The sequence below is a fragment of the Oncorhynchus keta genome, chromosome 19 (genome assembly GCF_023373465.1).
Source record: "Oncorhynchus keta strain PuntledgeMale-10-30-2019 chromosome 19, Oket_V2, whole genome shotgun sequence".
Classification (NCBI taxonomy): Eukaryota; Metazoa; Chordata; class Actinopteri; order Salmoniformes; family Salmonidae; genus Oncorhynchus; species Oncorhynchus keta.
In genome coordinates this window covers 65,070,955-65,088,915 of record NC_068439.1, presented here as the reverse complement: position 1 = coordinate 65,088,915, position 17,961 = coordinate 65,070,955, and the positions used below count along the sequence as shown (strand labels likewise).

Here is a 17,961-nt window from a genome sequence, read left to right as displayed (position 1 = left end):
TGCTCTGGACACCATATGTGAACTGATTGCCCCCCATCTATCTTCAGAGCTTGTGCTGCTAGGCGACCTAAACTGGAACATGCTTAACACCCCAGCCATCCTACAATCTAAGCTTGATGCCCTCAATCTCACACAAATGATCAATGAACCTACCAGGTACCTCCCCAAAGCCTTAAACACAGGCACCCTCATAGATATCATCCTTACCAACTTGCCCTCTAAATACACCTCTGCTGTCTTCAACCAAGATCTCAGCGATCACTGCCTCATTGCCTGCATCCGTAATGGGTCAGCGGTCAAACGACCTCCACTCATCACTGTCAAACGCTCCCTGAAACACTTCAGGGAGCAGGCCTTTCTAATCGACCTGGCCGGGGTATCCTGGAAGGATATTGACCTCATCCCGTCAGTAGAGGATGCCTGTTTTTTTTAAAATGCCTTCCTAACCATCTTAAATAAGCATGCCCCATTCAAGAAATTTAGAACCAGGAACAGATATAGCCCTTGGTTCTCCCCAGACCTGACTGCCCTTAACCCTTAACCAACACAAAAACATCCTATGGCATTCTGCATTAGCATCGAACAGCCCCCGTGATATGCAGCTGTTCAGGGAAGCTAGAAACCATTATACACAGGCAGTTAGAAAAGCCAAGGCTAGCTTTTACAAGCAGAAATTTGCTTCCTGCAACAATAACTCAAAAAAGTTCTGGGACACTGTAAAGTCCATGGAGAATAAGAACTCCTCCTCCTAGCTGCCCACTGCACTGAAGATAGGAAACACTGTCACCACTGATAAATCCACTATAATTGAGAATTTCAAGCATTTTTCTACGGCTGGCCATGCTTTCCACCTGGCTACCCCTACCCCGGTCAACAGCACTGCACCTCCCACAGCAACTCGCCCAAGCCTTCCCCATTTCTCCTTCTCCCAAATCCAGTCAGCTGATGTTCTTGCCACCCCTATTATTAGCCTGTTCAACCTCTCTTTCGTGTCATCTGAGATTTCCAAAGATTGGAAAGCAGCTGCGGTCTTCCCCCTTCCTTGTAGCAGTTTGACCCAAACTGCTACAGACCTATATCTATCCTACCCTGCCTTTCTAAGGTCTTCGAAAGCCAAGTCAACAAACAGATTACCGACCATTTCAAATCTCACCATACCTTCTCTGCTATGCAATCTGGTTTCAGAGCTGGTCATGGGTGCACCTCAGCCACGCTCAAGGTCCCAAACGATATCTTAACCGCCATCGATAAGAAACATTACTGTGCAGCCGTATTCATTGATCTGGCCAAGGATTTCGACTCTGTCAATCACCACATCCTCATCGGCAGACTCGACAGCCTTGGTTTCTCAAATGATTGCCTCGCCGGGTTCACCAACTACTTCTCTGATAGAGTTCAGTGTGTCAAATCGGAGGGTCTGTTGTCTCTATGGGGGTGCCACAGGGTTCAATTCTTGGACCGACTCTCTTCTCTGTATACATCAATGATGTCGCTCTTGCTGCTGGTGAGTCTTTGATCCACCTCTACGCAGACGACACCATTCTGTATACTTCTGGCCCTTCTTTCGACACTGTGTTAACAACCCTCTAGGCAAGCTTCAATGCCATACAACTCTCCTTCCGTGGCCTCCAATTGCTCTTAAATACAAGTCAAACTAAATGCATGCTCTTCAACCGATCGCTGCCTGCACCTGCCCGCCTGTCCAACATCACTACTCTGGATGGCTCTGACTTTGAATACGTGGACAACTACAAATACCTAGGTGTCTGGTTCGACTGTAAACTCTCCTTCCAGACCCACATCAAACATCTCCAATCCAAAGTTAAATCTAAAATTGGCTTCCTATTTCGCAACAAAACATCCTTCACTCATGCTGCCAAACATACCCTTGTAAAGCTGACCATCCTACTAATCCTTGACTTTGGCGATGTCATTTACAAAATAGCCTCCAATACCCTACTCAACAAATTGGATGCAGTCTATCACAATGCAATCCGTTTTGTCACCAAAGCCCCATATACTACCCACCATTGCGACCTGTACGCTCTCGTTGGCTGGCCCTCGCTTCATACTCATCGCCAAACCCACTGGCTCCATGTCATCTACAAGACCCTGCTAGGTAAAGTCCCCCCTTATCTCAGCTTGCTGGTCACCATAGCATCACCCACCTGTAGCACGCGCTCCAGCAGATATATCTCTCTGGTCACCCCCAAAACCAATTCTTTCTTTGGCCGCCTCTCCTTCCAGTTCTCTGCTGCCAATGACTGGAACGAACTACAATAATCTCTGAAACTGGAAACACTTATCTCCCTCACTAGCTTTAAGCACCAACTGTCAGAGTAGCTCACAGATTACTGCACCTGTACATAGCCCACCTATAATTTAGCCCAAACAACTACCTCTTTCCCAACTGTATTTAATTAATTTATTTATTTATTTTGCTCCTTTGCACCCCATTATTTTTATTTCTACTTTGCACATTCTTCCACTGCAAATCTACCATTCCAGTGTTTTACTTGCTATATTGTATTTACTTTGCCACCATGGCCTTTTTTTTGCCTTAACCTCCCTTATTTCACCTCATTTGCTCACATCGTATATAGACTTGTTTATACTGTATTATTGACTGTATGTTTGTTTTACTCCATGTGTAACTTTGTGTCGTTATATGTGTCAAACTCCTTTGCTTTATCTTGGCCAGGTCGCAATTGTAAATGAGAACTTGTTCTCAACTTGCCTACCTGGTTAAATAAAAAATAAATAAAGCACGGTGGTGGCAGCATCATGCTCTGGTGACATTGTCTATTGGCAGGGACTGGGAGACTAATCAGGATCAAGGGAAAGATGAACGGAGCAAAGAACAGAGAGATCCTTGATGAAACCCTGCTCCAGAGAGCTCAGGACCTCTACCTGTGGTAAAGGTTCACCTTCCAACAGAACAACGACCCAAAGCAAACAGCCAAAACAACACAAGAGTGGCTTTGGGACAAGTCTCTGAATGTCCTTGAGCCCGATCAAACATCTCTGGAGAGAACTGAAAATAGATGTTCAGCGACACTCCCCATCCAACCTGGCAGATAAGAAAGGGAGTAACTACCTAACTACAGGTGTGCCAAGCTTGTACCCAAGAAGACTTGAGGCTGTAATCATGGCCAAAGGTGCTTCAACAAAATACTGAGTAAAGGGTCTGAATACTTATGTAAATGTGATATTTCTTCTTTTTTTTCATAAAATGGCAACAATTTTTTTTTTAAACAGTTTTTGATTTGTAATTATGTGGTATTGTGTGTAGATTGATGAGGAAAAAAACAATTTCATAAATTTTAGAATAAGGCTGTAACGTAAAACATTTGTAAATAGTGAAGGGGTCTAAATACTTCCCTTAGTCACTGTATACATTTTCCTTTAAAGGTTGTTCAGTGGGTGAAATTACGTGTTTGGTCTGTGTTCTTTGTTTCAGAGGTTGTTGTTTCCAAAGATAAAGCTAAAACAACAGCTGCCAAGAAAGGTAACACATATATTTAGTTGCTATGAGATTCACAATGCAACATTGAGTTGTATAAATACTGTATTTTGAATGATGAGCAAATTATGTATTTTCATTGTTTCAGAGCCTGTGGAAAAGGACAAAATAACTCCTACGAAGAAAGGTAACAAGAACTTACATCAAGTTATTCCAGTTGATGAATTAACATGCATTCTAACTGTGGATATATTATGGTTTTAGAGCCTGCAATCTCCAAAGAAAAAGTGAAGACAAACACTACTAAGACAACCACAAGCACTTCCAAGAAAGGTAATATTGTATTTCACAAATGTTAACTTGAGTAGATGCTGACTATTAGTTGTAGTGAAACACTTCTCACGTGTCTTGTTTATCTCAGAACGTCGTGCTGCAAAAGCCAACGCTGAATGGTCGCTTGTAAAGAATGGTATAGCGTTTCTTAATCCCAACTTGTCTTAATTAACTTTTTCAATCAAGGAGATTATTATTGGTATGCTTTATGAGTACATAATGTAATAATTTGATTTGTCTCTGCACCAGTTGTTTCAGAACCTGAGCCCCTAAAAGAGAAAGCCACTCCGAGAGTCCCCACTATGAGGAAAGGGAACCACACTAATGTAGTGGTGCCAATGGTAAAAGCCATGGCTAGAGTTGTCGCTATAAGACCCATCCCTACAACAAAAGGTAACCAAACAGCAATGCAAAAGTTCATCAAACTAAATATAGATTATTTTCAGTAAGATACAATGACAATTGGAAACATGCTGTTTAACTGTTCTAACACTTTTTTCTCCTGCAGTGAAGCTATCCAAAGAATGTTGAATGATGAGCATATTTTGCATTTTCATTGTTTCAGAGCCTGTGGAAAAGGGCAAAATAACTCCTACAGAGAAAGGTAACAAGAACTTAGATCAAGTTATTTAATTTGATGAATTAATATATATTCTAACTGTGGATATATTATGGTTTTAGAGCCTGCAATCTCCAAAGAAAAAGCCAAGACAAGCACTACTAAGACAACCACAAGCACTTCCAAGAAAGGTAATACTGTTTTTCACAAATGTTAACTTGAGTAGATGCTTACTATTAGTTGTAGTTAAAAACTTGTGGTTTTGAAGTACATTATTAATAACTTGACTTTTATTGGAAAATATTGAGCATGATGTTTTCATTCCAGAAGATGTTGTCTCCAAAGAAAAGACAAAACCAATCACAATGAAGAAAGGTACTTTATTGCATGTTGTAATAATTAAGGATTACCTACACATACTGACCAGCTTCTGTTATAGACAGGAGCGGGCTGCATGGCAGACCGATCCGAACTCATCTCTCGGCATGTCCAGCCCACCCATTATCTCAGCCAAACATGCCTAACGGGAAGGTTCCTCACTTTATTTCATGGCTAAACCAACTAGGCTCTTAATTAACAATTGTATTTGTATTTACAGATGGCATACAAGTTTGTTATGAAGGCACATGAAAGTCCACATGATCCAGAAGGCATTTCTGCCAAAAAACATATTTAGATTTATTTTTTTAAGTGTACATTCAAATGGCTCTCCTGTGAAGTAATGACGTGCAACTTACGCCTAGGCACCGTTTGTTTTATACACTGCCTTAGGAAAGTATTCAGACCCCTTGACCTTTTTCCACATTTTCTTACGTTACAGCTTTATTCAAAAATGTATTAAATAAATAAAAATCCTCAGAAATCTACACACAAAACCCCATAATGGCAGAGCTAAAACAGGTTGTCAGAAATGTTAGCATATTTTTTAAATCTAAATAACAGAAATACCTTATTTACATAAGTATTCAGACCCTTTGCTATGAGACTCAAAGTTGAGCTCAGGTGCATCATGTTTCCATTGATCAGCCTTCAGATGTTTCTACAACTTCATTGGAGTCCACCTTTGGTAAATTCAATTGATTGGACATGATTTGAAAAGGCACACAACTGTCTATATAAGGTCCCACAGTTGACAGTGCACGTCAGAGCAAAAAACAAGCCATGAGGTCAAAGAGCTCCAAGATAGGATTGTGTTGAAGCTCCAATCTGGGGAAGGGTACGAAAACATTTCTGCAGGATTGAACGTCCCCAAGAACACAGTGGCCTCCATCATTCTTAAATGGAAGAAGTATGGAACCACCAAGACTCTTCCTAGAGCTGGTCGCCTGGCCAAACTGAGAAATCGGGGGAGAAGGGCCTTGGTCAGGGAGGTGAACAAGAACCCGATGGTCACTCTGATTGAGCTCTAGAGTTACCGTGGCGAAGGGAGAACCTTCTAGAAGGACAACCATCTCGGCAGCACTCCACCAATCATACCTTTATGGTAGAGTGGCCAGACTGAAGTCACTCTTCAGTAAAAGGCATATGACAGCTGCTTGTAGTTTGCCAAAAGGCACCTAAAGACTCCCAGACCATGAGAAACAAGATTCTCTGGTCTGATGAAACCAAGATTGAACTCTTTGACCTGAATGCCAAGCGTCACATCTGGAGGAAACCTGGCACAATCCCTACGGTGAAGCATGGTGGTGGCAGCATCATGCTGTGGGGACTTTGATCAGCGGCAGGGACTGGGAAACTAGTCCTGATCGAGGGAAAGATGAACAGAGAAAAGTACAGAGAGATCCATGATGAAACCCTACTCCAGAGCGCTCAGGACCTCCAACTGGGGTGAAGGTTCAACTTCCGACATTACAACGTCCCTAAACAAACAGCCAAGACAACATGAAGTGGCTTCATGACAAGTCTCTGAATGTCCATGAGTGGCCCCACCAAAGCCTGGACAAGAACCTGATCGAACATCTCTGGAGAGACCTGAAAATAGCTGTGCACCGACACTCCCTATCCAACCTGGCAGAGAAGAATGGGAGAAACTCCCCAACTACAGGTGTGCCAAGCTTGTAGAGTCATACCCAATAATCAAGGCTGTAAACACTGCCAAATGTGCTTCAACAAAGTACTGAGTAAAGGGTCTGAATACTTATGTAAATGTGATATTACATTTACTTTTTATAGAAATTGGCAACAAATTCTAAAAACCTATTTTTGATTTGTCATTGTGTGTAGACTGATGAGGGGGAAAAAATGATTTAATCAATTTTAGAATAAGCCTATAACATAATTAGTAAAATGTGGAAATAGTGAAGAGGTCAGAATTATTGTATACATTTTCCTTTTAGAGTTGTTCAGTGGGTGAAATTACGTGTTTGGTCTGTGTTCTTCGTTTCAGAGGTTGTTGTTTCCAAAGATAAAGCTAAAACAACAGCTGCCAAGAAAGGTAACGAATATAGTTGCTATGGGATTCACAATGCAACATTGAGTTGTATGAATACTGTATTTTGAATGATGAGCATATTTTGTATTTTCATTGTTTCAGAGCCTGTGGAAAAGGCCAAAATAACTCCTATGAAGAAAGGTAACAACAACTTAGATCAAGTAATTTCATTTGATGAATTAACATACATTCTAACTGTGGATATATTATGGTTTTAGAGCCTGCAATCTCCAAAGAAAAAGTCAAGACAAGCACTACCAAGACAACCACAAGCACTTCCAAGAAAGGTAATATTGTATTTCACAGATGTTAACTTGAGTAGATGCTTACTATTAGTTGTAGTGAAACACTTCTCACATGTCTTGTTTATCTCAGAACTTTGTGCTGCAAAAGTCAAAGCTGAATGGTCGCTTCTAAAGAACGGTATAGCGCTTCTTAATCCCAACTTGTCTTAATTAACTTTTTCTATCAAGGAGATTATTATTGGTATGCTTTATGAGTACATAATGTAATAATTAAATTTGTCTCTGCACCAGTTGTTTCAGAACCTGAGCCCCTAAAAGAGAAAGCCACTCCGAGAGTCCCCACTATGAGGAAAGGGAACCACACTAATGTAGTGGTGCCAATGGTAAAAGCCATGGCTAGAGTTGTCGCTATAAGACCCATCCCTACAACAAAAGGTAACCAAACAGCAATGGAAAAGTTCATCAAACTAAATATAGATTATTTTCAGTTAGATACAATGACAATTGGAAACATGCTGTTTATGTAACGGCGTTCGTTTGTCGAAAGAGAGTCGGACCGAAATGCAGCGTGGTTGTTACTCATGTTCTTTAATGAATGAATCGCGATACATGAAATAACTTAAATAAATACAGAACAACAAACGGAACGTGAAATCTAATTACAGCCTATCTGGTGAACACTACACAGAGACAGGAACAATCACCCACGAAATACACAGTGAAACCCCGGCTACCTAAATATGGTTCCCCATCAGAGACAACAAGAATCACCTGACTCTGATTGAGAACCGCCTCAGGCAGCCAAGCCTATGCTAGACACACCCCTAATCAACCACAATCCCAATGCCTACAAAAAAAACAATACGACAATACAATAACCCCATGTCACACCTGGCCTGAACAAATAATTAAAGAAAACACAAATTACAATGACCAAGGCGTGACAGTTTAACTGTTTTAACACTTTTATCTCCTGCAGTGACAGAGGAGAAGCTATCCAAAGAACCTGAGACAGGTAAAATGTATCCGTCGTAACGGTGTGTGGGGCAGAAACTCAGCATTAACAGTATTGTACAAACAGTATATCGTATTTCATTATTTTTCTTTTGAATGCAATTTACTGAACACTAACTTAATCAAAACGTTTTCCATCAGCAAAAGAGAAACCAAAAGCGTCAGAGAAAAAAGGTAAGAATGATTTGACTGTGTTTGGAGTGGATCAACTCATGTCCTGCCAGCTGAGTCAAACAGGTTAACACTTCAAACAGTAGAGTGTTAAACATGTGACCTAGAGCAGTTAATCAGTTCTCTCCTGTGATGTACGTAATGGCGATTCAACCCTGAAGGATGACTCCTATTAGTGGAGTGGGAGCTCTGCTTTTTACACAATATATAATGTCTCACTATTTTACTGATGGTCGCTATTTATTTTGATTACTGTATAGTATGCATGTTTCATTGACACAGTCCTTCAGAACGATGCTGCAACATCTGTAATACATCCAGTATTTCTTCCTTCTATTGTTGGATGTTAATAAGATTGTGCTGTTCAAATTCCCATGTTGGTGATAACCGTTATCACATACACAAGCCTCCTTCATGTTACTATAGCAACCCCCAGAGAAGCCCATAACATGGTCATCACTAGTTTCTATACCCACAAAGTCATAACCCTGTCCATTTCATCAATTTATCTTCTTAAAATATGATTTTAAACCTATTCCTAACCTTAACCACACTGCTAACCTTATGCCTAACCCTAACCTTAAATAAAGACCAGAAACACATTTTGGACTTTGTGGCAGTGGAATCTGACTTTGTGGCTATAGAAGCTAGTGAAAACCCCATAACATAGATAGGTTTAATTATTTTATATTTTAGCTTTATTTAACTAGGCAAGTCAGTTAAGAACAAAATCTTATTTACAATGACAGCCTACGAACAGTGGGTTAACTGCCATGTTCAGGGGCAGGACATTTTAAACTTGTAACAACTTGTAGACATGTATTTGATGTTTATAAAAGCGTCTGATGTTTGTAATTGCCACTTTGCATTTTCAAACAGCATTTTCCCTTATAAAAATGTATCAACCCCTACCATCATGTCCATTAATAATAATAATTCACATTTCCTGTTGCTGCAGAATTATTTTCCTGCTCTAGCAAACTGGCTCAAATTAACATGCTACATTTGTACTGTTCCCGAGTGGCGCAGCGGTCTAAGGCACTGTGTCTCACTGCTGTCCTTGGTTTGAATCCAGGCTGCATCACATCTGGCTGGGATTGGGAGTCCCATAGTGCGGTCCGGGTTTGGCCGGTATAGGCCATCATTGTAAATAAGAATTGATTTGCCGAGATAAATAAAGGTTACACACACATATTAAAACACATGATACATTGTATTCATATTCTGCGGAGCATGGGGCAATCAGGTTAGTGCAGGCTGGAATCTGTCATATGGGCTTCCTGACTGTCAACACTCTCCTGACTAGTTATATGTAGAGTTCAAGTTTTAACCTGGCAGTTCTTCTCAGTCTCCATTCAACATATGTTCTGCTCCACCCACCCCAACGCCTCGTTTCCTCCCTGTATCTAGACCATTACAGTGGGTTCCTTCTCTATATCACCTGCGGTGTGTCTGCATGGTAGAGCAAAGTGGTGTTTTATTTAACTGGGTAATGTGTTTGGAAAAACAACATTCAGATGTAATTCCCTTCAAGGACTTGAACCCTAAAATGAAACACAAACACTGGCACATCTGTGTTAACAAAACAAATATGGTTAACAATATATGGGTTGTTTCACAAAATGAGTGCCCTTTGATATTGATATTAAGAGAACTTGTATGCACACATTGAATTTTAAAAGCCTGGTATATTAAATGAAGTTCCCTTTCATATAGACCACATGGACAATTCAATAAATCTGTTTTTGTTATATGAATAAAGACATGTTAAAGTGCCAAAATTCAGCATTTTGACCTGTTTCCTCCATGCATCCTCTGTGATTTTTAGGAAGATTTAAAGTTATTTCTGAAGATGTTTTTTATTTCATGTTATTAGTGATTAATTTAAAATAACTATCCCTCATTTTCAAAGAGACATTCAACATCTCGTCCAATCAAAGTGTAAAATCAGGTGAGCAGGTTCTATTCTTTTTGGCTGACATTGAATATCCCTTTGAGCATCGTGAAGTTATTAATTACACTATAGATGGTGTATCAATACACCCAGCCACTACAAAGATACAGGCATCCTTCCTAACTCAGTTACCGGAGAGTAAGGAAAGGGATTTCACCATGAGGCCAATGGTGACTTTAAAACAGTTACAGAGTTTAATGGCTGTGATAGGAGTAAATGGAGGATGAATCAACAATCTTGTAGTTACTACACAATACTAACCTAAATGACAGAGTGAAAAGAAGTAAGCCTGTACAGAATACATATATTCCATAACATGCATTATATTTGCAATAAGGCACTAAAGTAAAACTGCAAAAAATGTGGCAAAGAAATAAACTTTATTTCCTGAATACAAAGCGTTATGTTTGGGGCAAATCCAACACAGCACATCATTCTTCATATTTTCAAGCATAGTGGTGGCTGCATCATGTTATGGGTATTCTTGTCATCGGCAAGGACTAGGGAGTTTTTTTTTAGGATAAAACAAATGGAATAGAGCTAAGCACAGGCAAAATCGTAGAGGAAAATATTTTACCAAGGCACTCTTCATATAATGAATTAAAATGCCTTTATTAGTATGGCATGTTCAATAGAAACAACGTTTTTTTTTAAACCGACGCGTTTCGGCTGCGTTTCGGCTACATGACCTTCGTCGGGGAGTACTCTCCGAGATTTACCCAGAAAGATTAGGTCAATGACATGTATTTTTTTTTTTTCAATCAATTTTGAGTACTCCCTGACGAAGGCCATGTAGCCGAAACGCGTCGGTTTAAAAAAAAACATTGTTTCTATTGAACATGCCATACTAATAAAGGCATTTTAATTCATTATATGAAGAGTGCCTTGGTCCTCCTTTCTTTTTGATTACCAATTTACCCCTTTTACCAAAGAGCACCTTCTATCTACCAAAATGTACTATTGTGTACCTTAGTAGAGCTTCCCTTCCTCCTATTTCTACTAGAAAAGCTTTTACAGTTTTGATTCAAATCGTCTTGAAAATCTATGGCTGACTAGCAATTTGACAGAGCTTCAAGAATAATGTGCAAATATTTGCACAATCCAGGTGTGCAACAATCTCTGAGACTTACCCAGAAAGATTAAGTCAATGACATGTATTGATTTTTAATTTTTTTTTAATCAATTTTGAATTCAGGCAGTAACACAACAAAATATGGAATAAGTCAAGAGGTATGAATACTTTCTGAAGGCACTGTACTATAGTATTTTTTTTAGATCTTGTGATGGGGAAAAGCGTTTTTATTAAGTTGAACATGTGCTCTTTATTACAGAATATTAAAACTAGGTGAAATTCTGAAAAATCAAGTTACATTACTCAAGACACTTAATTTTCTCTACTTTGTCTATATTGATGATAGGCCAACAGTAGGGTGAAATAGGGTATTTTCTGGATATTACGTATCCTTTTGCATAACCAATGCATCTATTTTCATTCGTATGAATAACAGATTTTAACGGTTTATCTCCCTTGTCTAGTTCCAAAGAAAGAATCTGGTAGCTTTGTGAGATTCTCAAGAGTTTGCCTTTAACCATAAAAAAACACACTTCACATTTTATCCTCGCTTTACTCTGGGGTAATTTAGACCAACCAAAGATACACTTTAAAGGCCCTTTACAAATTATATATATATATATATATATAATATATACAAATTTACAAATTCAACTTGAATTATTGTTTTGTAGAGCTTCGTGCTGAAACGTATTTTGTGAATGATCACATGCTGGTGATATTGTAGAATGTTGTGTAGGCAAGACCGGTAGCTATGAAGGAGATTTGCATTTGTGGCCTTTCTTAGATTTGATTCTAATTGGGGTCAAAACCCAGATTCCTAATGTATGTCTTACAGGACTGCAGGCAACCCAGTGTACAACACTGAACCTGATTTATACGTTTCCACACAAGGATATGAAAATATTAGTAGAGTATGTGTAATATAATCTTCATCCAGTTTTAAAAGAGACAAGAATCTATTTGGGTTTGTAACATAGATTGACCTGAATGACTGCTAAGATGTTCATGCTTCTACTGTTTGATGTGTAAACCTTCCAGCTAGATAAGAGGAATACATACCACTCATATACATTTTTCCTCCTTCTTGCATGAGAAGAAGACAAGGTAAAGGATGTGAAGACATCAGATGGTGAGTTCGGTTCATATAACAATATGCAAATACATTGCTCTAGTATGAATTGAATAGATGCTGCTATTGAATATAAAAAAAAGGATTAGGTTTGATCAAACTTAGCTACCATAGCAGTGTCTTTGCAGTATGTCTGTTTACACAACTACAAACAGCTTCTCCTTTTTTTTCTCCAATTGAGTGATAAGATATTGCAGTCCTTGCTGGACTATGCCTCATCCTCTGACTAATGGGTATTTGAGATGGGCTCCAGCCTTTTACTGCACGGGCCAACAGCACTAGATTCCAGTAATGAACTAGGCTGAATAAAAGTAAAATCTGGTATTGACCATTTGAAATGTAGCCTATTGCAAAGTGTGGCTGGAGAACACTTTTAATCAATAAACCTGAGGCAAATGGCTCAATTGAACTATTAATCACCCCCGGCCAACTAGAGTGATCAATCAACAGATTATGGTGCAGCATTGAGTTTTTTTCTGTGTTATTTCAGTCCTTCCTTGACATACTGTATGTGTGGAAGCACTAGCACTGTTTAGTGTATGCATAGTTCATTTCTCAAGTTTTGTAGACAGGAAGTGTTATAAACCCGATTTTATACACAGATCGACTTATCGTTGGTCATTAAATGGGTTAAATGCTTTTTGCGTACGATTTGTTCCCATTAAAACTAATTCAAAGCTGTTTAGATAATTAAAGTTGAATAATGCATTCTTACTGAATAATGTAGTTGGTGCAAAAGCTTTATCCCAGCGTATATAGTACTAAATGCTCCCTCAACCTGGTACTAAAGGTTATTGTAAAAGTACTTTGGTTTATTTTGTCTTGTAGCCAAAGCTAAAACCACACTCTCTGTGAAGACAGCCCAGCCCACTCAACTACGTAAGTAAACAGAAAACTAAATCAAAGCCATAGGGACCATATCCAATCAATCGCTGAGCAAGAAATCTTGTTTGTATTGATAAGTAGGTCAGTTTCTTTTTTTAACAGAAATGTGTATATATAGGACTTAATGAATTATTTATTTGCCTAAAACTTGAGTAGATAAGAGTGAGTGGTTTCAAGGTTTTGAATACATTTGTCATGCAAAATAGCCATCAAATGTATTTTTATTTATTCATTGTTTTGTTAAGATGCTCCTTGTCCATGGAACAGCCTTGTGAATGTCATGTTCTTAATGACTGGACACTCTCTTTTCCTCTGTTAGTGTCCTGTAAAGCTGCACGTTTTTTTTGTGAATAGTATATCGTGCATAATAATATATTATGATAGTGATTGGTTGATTACATGCCAGCATCAGTTATCTTTCTCATGCTTCATCAACACAAAACACTAGTTGACAACTGGAAATTGGATCTGTCAAATGGCATAGCTTTAGACAAAGGCCAGGCAGAATGACTTTGTTTACTAGGCAGATCAGTTCTGAATAAGCGTTCCTATGATTCCCTTTCACATCACTTATTATATACATTGGTTGGGAAAAATTCACAACCCATGAAAAATGAAACCAGTCACTCGTAACATGATTAGAGCTGAAATGTATGCATGGTAAAACTGCAATTACAGCCATGTCACTTTGTGTTAGTTTGAAGAGAATACGACTGAGATTATAAACAGAGTTTGAAGAACGGGTGAAATGGCATGTAGACAAATGTATTTTTCTCCTCTCACAGATAAAGCTGAGAAGACTGAGAAGAAAGCTGTGAAGGAGGCTAAAGGTACGTCGGCTCAAAGTATCAAATAACTCTTATTACTGGTACCTTTCCTCATAAATGGTTGATACATTACTATTGATCTCCATTGATTATTTATGCTTGATGATTTTCCCCGCCTCTGATTTCAGAGAAAGAAGTGAAGCCTCCTGGTATAGCAAGTGAGTAAACACCAATGCCTTGTGTCTGTGCTTCAAATAAGAGATAGGGATGGAGCAGTGGGTGCTGTTAGATTTAGTGCAGCCATGTTCACTAGGCCCCACATGGTGGTGCTCTGTCTCACCCAATCATTTTTTGGGTTGTCTGCTGCACTTACTATTGAGGATTATCTCAATGTGTTATACTGCACTAGTAAAATCTAAATGTGTAAAAACGTTTACTGCTCCAGTGTTCTGGAAGGTGGAATCATATGATTTGTATCATTTTTTTAAATAACTGCATATTTATACCTCATTTATACAAGTGATATTGCCTTGATAAACCAATATGATCGGAATGAATTACTGTAGCAAATGTTTCCCTTGCAATTTTCCATTAAAATTATTATATGTTTCCAGAGATTGGGGCATAATCTTCTATAGCTCCTATTCATGACTACGGTAGTAGCTATACCTTCCCCTCCACTGGCCAACACAATAAAACTAGGATTCAATGACTCTTTGCTGATATTACTCTCTGGGGGGGTTTGGGGAGTAAATGAACCATGTTAATTGTTCAAGGAGAAACATTTAGTTATTAAAATAGATTATTCCTTGTGATAAATAGTAACAACACTTATTGAATTGATTTAAGTTAAAGCCAGAAGCTTCAAAGACATTAGGGTGATGTTCTATTGACTGAACTTGTGGAGTCTTGATATTCTAGTTCCATCTCTTCCTTACCCATATTCCCAGTCACTCTCTCCTCACGTTCTGTGTGATTTGTCTCACAGTGAAGGGACATCAAGCAACACTCAATCACTATCCTCAATATGATGACTATCTACTGTATGTATTACATTAAGGCAAAAGTGATTTACATGTCTTTTGAGACCTGGGCTGCAATTACTTTATTTGACATAAGGGTTGTAGTCATGCTTGTGTTCACCGCCATGGCCTTCCCACTCTCTGCACTTAAAGTTAATTAAACATAGTAAATATACTCTAACTCCTCTCTCTAAAGTAACTGTTAATGCATTAAAAAAAACAATCTTAATATACACTGCTCAAAAAAATAAAGGGAACACTAAAATAACACATCCTAGATCTGAATGAATGAAATATTCTTATTAAATACTTTTTTCTTTACATAGTTGAATATGCTGACAACAAAATCACACAAAAATGATCAATGGAAATCAAATTTATCAACCCATGGAGGTCTGGATTTGGAGTCACACTCAAAATTAAAGTGGAAAACCACACTACAGGCTGATCCAACTTTGATGTAATGTCCTTAAAACAAGTCAAAATGAGGCTCAGTAGTGTGTGTGGCCTCCACGTGCCTGTATGACCTCCCTACAACGCCTGGGCATGCTCCTAATGAGGTGGCGGATGGTCTCCTGAGGGATCTCTTCCCAGACCTGGACTAAAGCATCCGCCAACTCCTGGACAGTCTGTGGTGCAACGTGGCATTGGTGGATGGAGCGAGACATGATGTCCCAGATGTGCTCAATTGGATTCAGGTCTGGGGAACGGGCGGGCCAGTCCATAGCATCAATGCCTTCCTCTTGCAGGAACTGCTGACCCACTCCAGCCACATGAGGTCTAGCATTGTCTTGCATTAGGAGGAACCCAGGGCCAACCGCACCAGCATATGGTCTCACAAGGTGTCTGAGGATCTCATCTCGGTACCTAATGGCAGTCAGGCTACTTCTGGCGAGCACATGGAGGGCTGTGCGGCCCCCCAAAGAAATGCCACCCCACACCATGACTGACCCACCGCCAATCCGGTCATGCTGGAGGATGTTGCAGGCAGCAGAACGTTCTCCACGGCATCTCCAGACTCTGTCACGTCTGTCACTTGCTCAGTGTGAACCTGCTTTCATCTGTGAAGAGCACAGGGCGCCAGTGACAAATTTGCCAATCTTAGTGTTCTCTGGCAAATGCCAAACGTCCTGCACAGTGTTGGGCTGTAAGCACAACCCCACCTGTGGACGTCGGACCCTCATAGCACCCTCATGGAGTCTGTTTCTGACCGTTTGAGCAGACACATGCACATGTGTGGCCTGCTGGAGGTCACTTTGCAGGGCGCTGGCCGTGCTCCTCCTGCTCCTCCTTGCACAAAGGCGGAGGTAGCGGTCCTGCTGCTTGGTTGTTGCCCTCCTACGGCCTCCTCCACGTCTCCTGATGTACTGGCCTGTCTCCTGGTAGCGCCTCCATGCTCTGGACACTACACTGACAGACACAGCAAACCGTCTTGCCACAGCTCACATTGATGTGCCATCCTGGATGAGCTGCACTACCTGAGCCACTTGTGTGGGTTGTAGACTCCGTCTCATGCTACCACTAGAGTGAAGGCACCGCCAGCATTCAAAAGTGACCAAAACATCAGCCAGGAAGCATAGGAACTGAGAAGTGGTCTGTGGTTGCAACCTGCAGAACCACTCCTTTATTGGGGGTGTCTTGCTAATTGCCTATAATTCCCACCTGTTGTCTATTCCATTTGCACAACAGCATGTGAAATGTATTGTCAATCAGTGCTGCTTCCTAAGTGGACAGTTTGATTTCACAGAAGTGTGATTGACTTGGAGTTACATTGTGTTGTTTAAATGTTCCCTTATTTTTTTGAGCAGTTTACTTTAAAACGACTAAAAACAAATCAAAGCTGTGTAGAAATGATAATGGAAGTATATTCACACAGTTTCTTGACTGTCCAGATCGATAATAATCACTAGACAGTCAGGGATCCTCGAAAATTGCAAAAACTATGGATAGAGGACTATTTTTGGCAACCAAACAAATAGATTAGAAAGAAACCCCTCTTTCTAATGGGGAAATAATACTCCTTCATTCCTTTATCATTATTATCACCTGTATCATTGAAATCCAGAGCCCATTTTCCCCAGTGGATTATAATAGACTTCCTGATCAGAATTCCCTGTCAGCACAGCAGTACATATTCCCCAAATCCCAGTAGTTCTCACAGGGCTGGAGAAGTCCCATTGGGATTGAAAGGGTCTACTCTGAAAGACCCTTCATATCCTTTGGTAATTTATACATTTTATTTTTATTTAACCTTTTATTTAACTAGGCAAATCAGTTAAGGTCAAATTCTTATTTAGAATTTTTTATTTTACCTTTATTTTACTAGGCTAGTCAGTTAAGAACAAATTCTTATTTTCAATGACGGCCTAGGAGCAGTGGGTTAACTGCCTGTTCAGGGGCAGAACAACAGATTTTGTACCTTGTCAGCTCGGGGATTTGAACTTGCAACCTTTCGGTTACTAGTCCAATGCTCTAACCACTAGGCTACCCTGCCGCCCCCAATAACGATAACGGCCTACCCCAGCCAAACCCTAACCCGGATGACGCTGGGCCAATTGTGCACTGCCCTATGAGACTCCCAATCACAGCCCGTTGTGATACAGCCTAGAATCATACCAGGGTCTGTAGTGATGCCTCTAGCACTTAGATGCAGTGCCTTAGACCGCTGCACCACTCGGGAGCCCTGGATAGAGGAAATCTAGAGAGAGCCATCACATTGTGTATTTATATAAGGATAATATATACATTGGGTACCAGGAGTCTTTCTCCTCTCTCCCTCTCACACATGTCTATCTCTCATTCCCTGTTTTCCCTGCCCTCATCAGAAGAATCTCAGACTGACGATAATGCCATGGACAAGAAGAAGCCAGGTTAGATGAATTTCTGTCTTAACTTTTTCTTACTGTGAAAAAC

At 39.9% G+C, this 17,961-nt stretch overlaps 1 protein-coding gene across 50 annotated transcripts in view; it reads left to right on the top strand.

Moving 5' to 3' along the window:
• Window positions 1–17,961, top strand: part of LOC118398687 (triadin-like) — a 67,036-nt gene that overhangs the window by 45,457 nt on the left and 3,618 nt on the right. For 30 of the 50 annotated variants that reach the window (XM_035794283.2, XM_035794277.2, XM_035794284.2 and 27 more), the window contains 20 exons: window positions 3,461–3,508; window positions 3,612–3,650; window positions 3,728–3,796; window positions 3,885–3,932; window positions 4,046–4,189; window positions 4,362–4,400; window positions 4,478–4,546; window positions 4,683–4,730; window positions 6,742–6,789; window positions 6,889–6,927; window positions 7,005–7,073; window positions 7,323–7,466; window positions 8,011–8,046; window positions 8,187–8,219; window positions 10,129–10,167; window positions 12,342–12,374; window positions 13,203–13,253; window positions 14,045–14,089; window positions 14,215–14,244; window positions 17,874–17,918. In XM_035794283.2, coding sequence (XP_035650176.1) covers window positions 3,461–3,508; window positions 3,612–3,650; window positions 3,728–3,796; window positions 3,885–3,932; window positions 4,046–4,189; window positions 4,362–4,400; window positions 4,478–4,546; window positions 4,683–4,730; window positions 6,742–6,789; window positions 6,889–6,927; window positions 7,005–7,073; window positions 7,323–7,466; window positions 8,011–8,046; window positions 8,187–8,219; window positions 10,129–10,167; window positions 12,342–12,374; window positions 13,203–13,253; window positions 14,045–14,089; window positions 14,215–14,244; window positions 17,874–17,918 — 1,116 coding nt within the window. Of the gene's footprint in view, window positions 1–3,460; window positions 3,509–3,611; window positions 3,651–3,727; window positions 3,797–3,884; window positions 3,933–4,045; window positions 4,190–4,361; window positions 4,401–4,477; window positions 4,547–4,682; window positions 4,731–6,741; window positions 6,790–6,888; window positions 6,928–7,004; window positions 7,074–7,322; window positions 7,467–8,010; window positions 8,047–8,186; window positions 8,220–10,128; window positions 10,168–12,339; window positions 12,375–13,202; window positions 13,254–14,044; window positions 14,090–14,214; window positions 14,245–17,873; window positions 17,919–17,961 lie in introns of those variants that run through there. The other 20 variants (XM_052471025.1, XM_052471024.1, XM_035794264.2 and 17 more) reach the window with 19 other exon arrangements.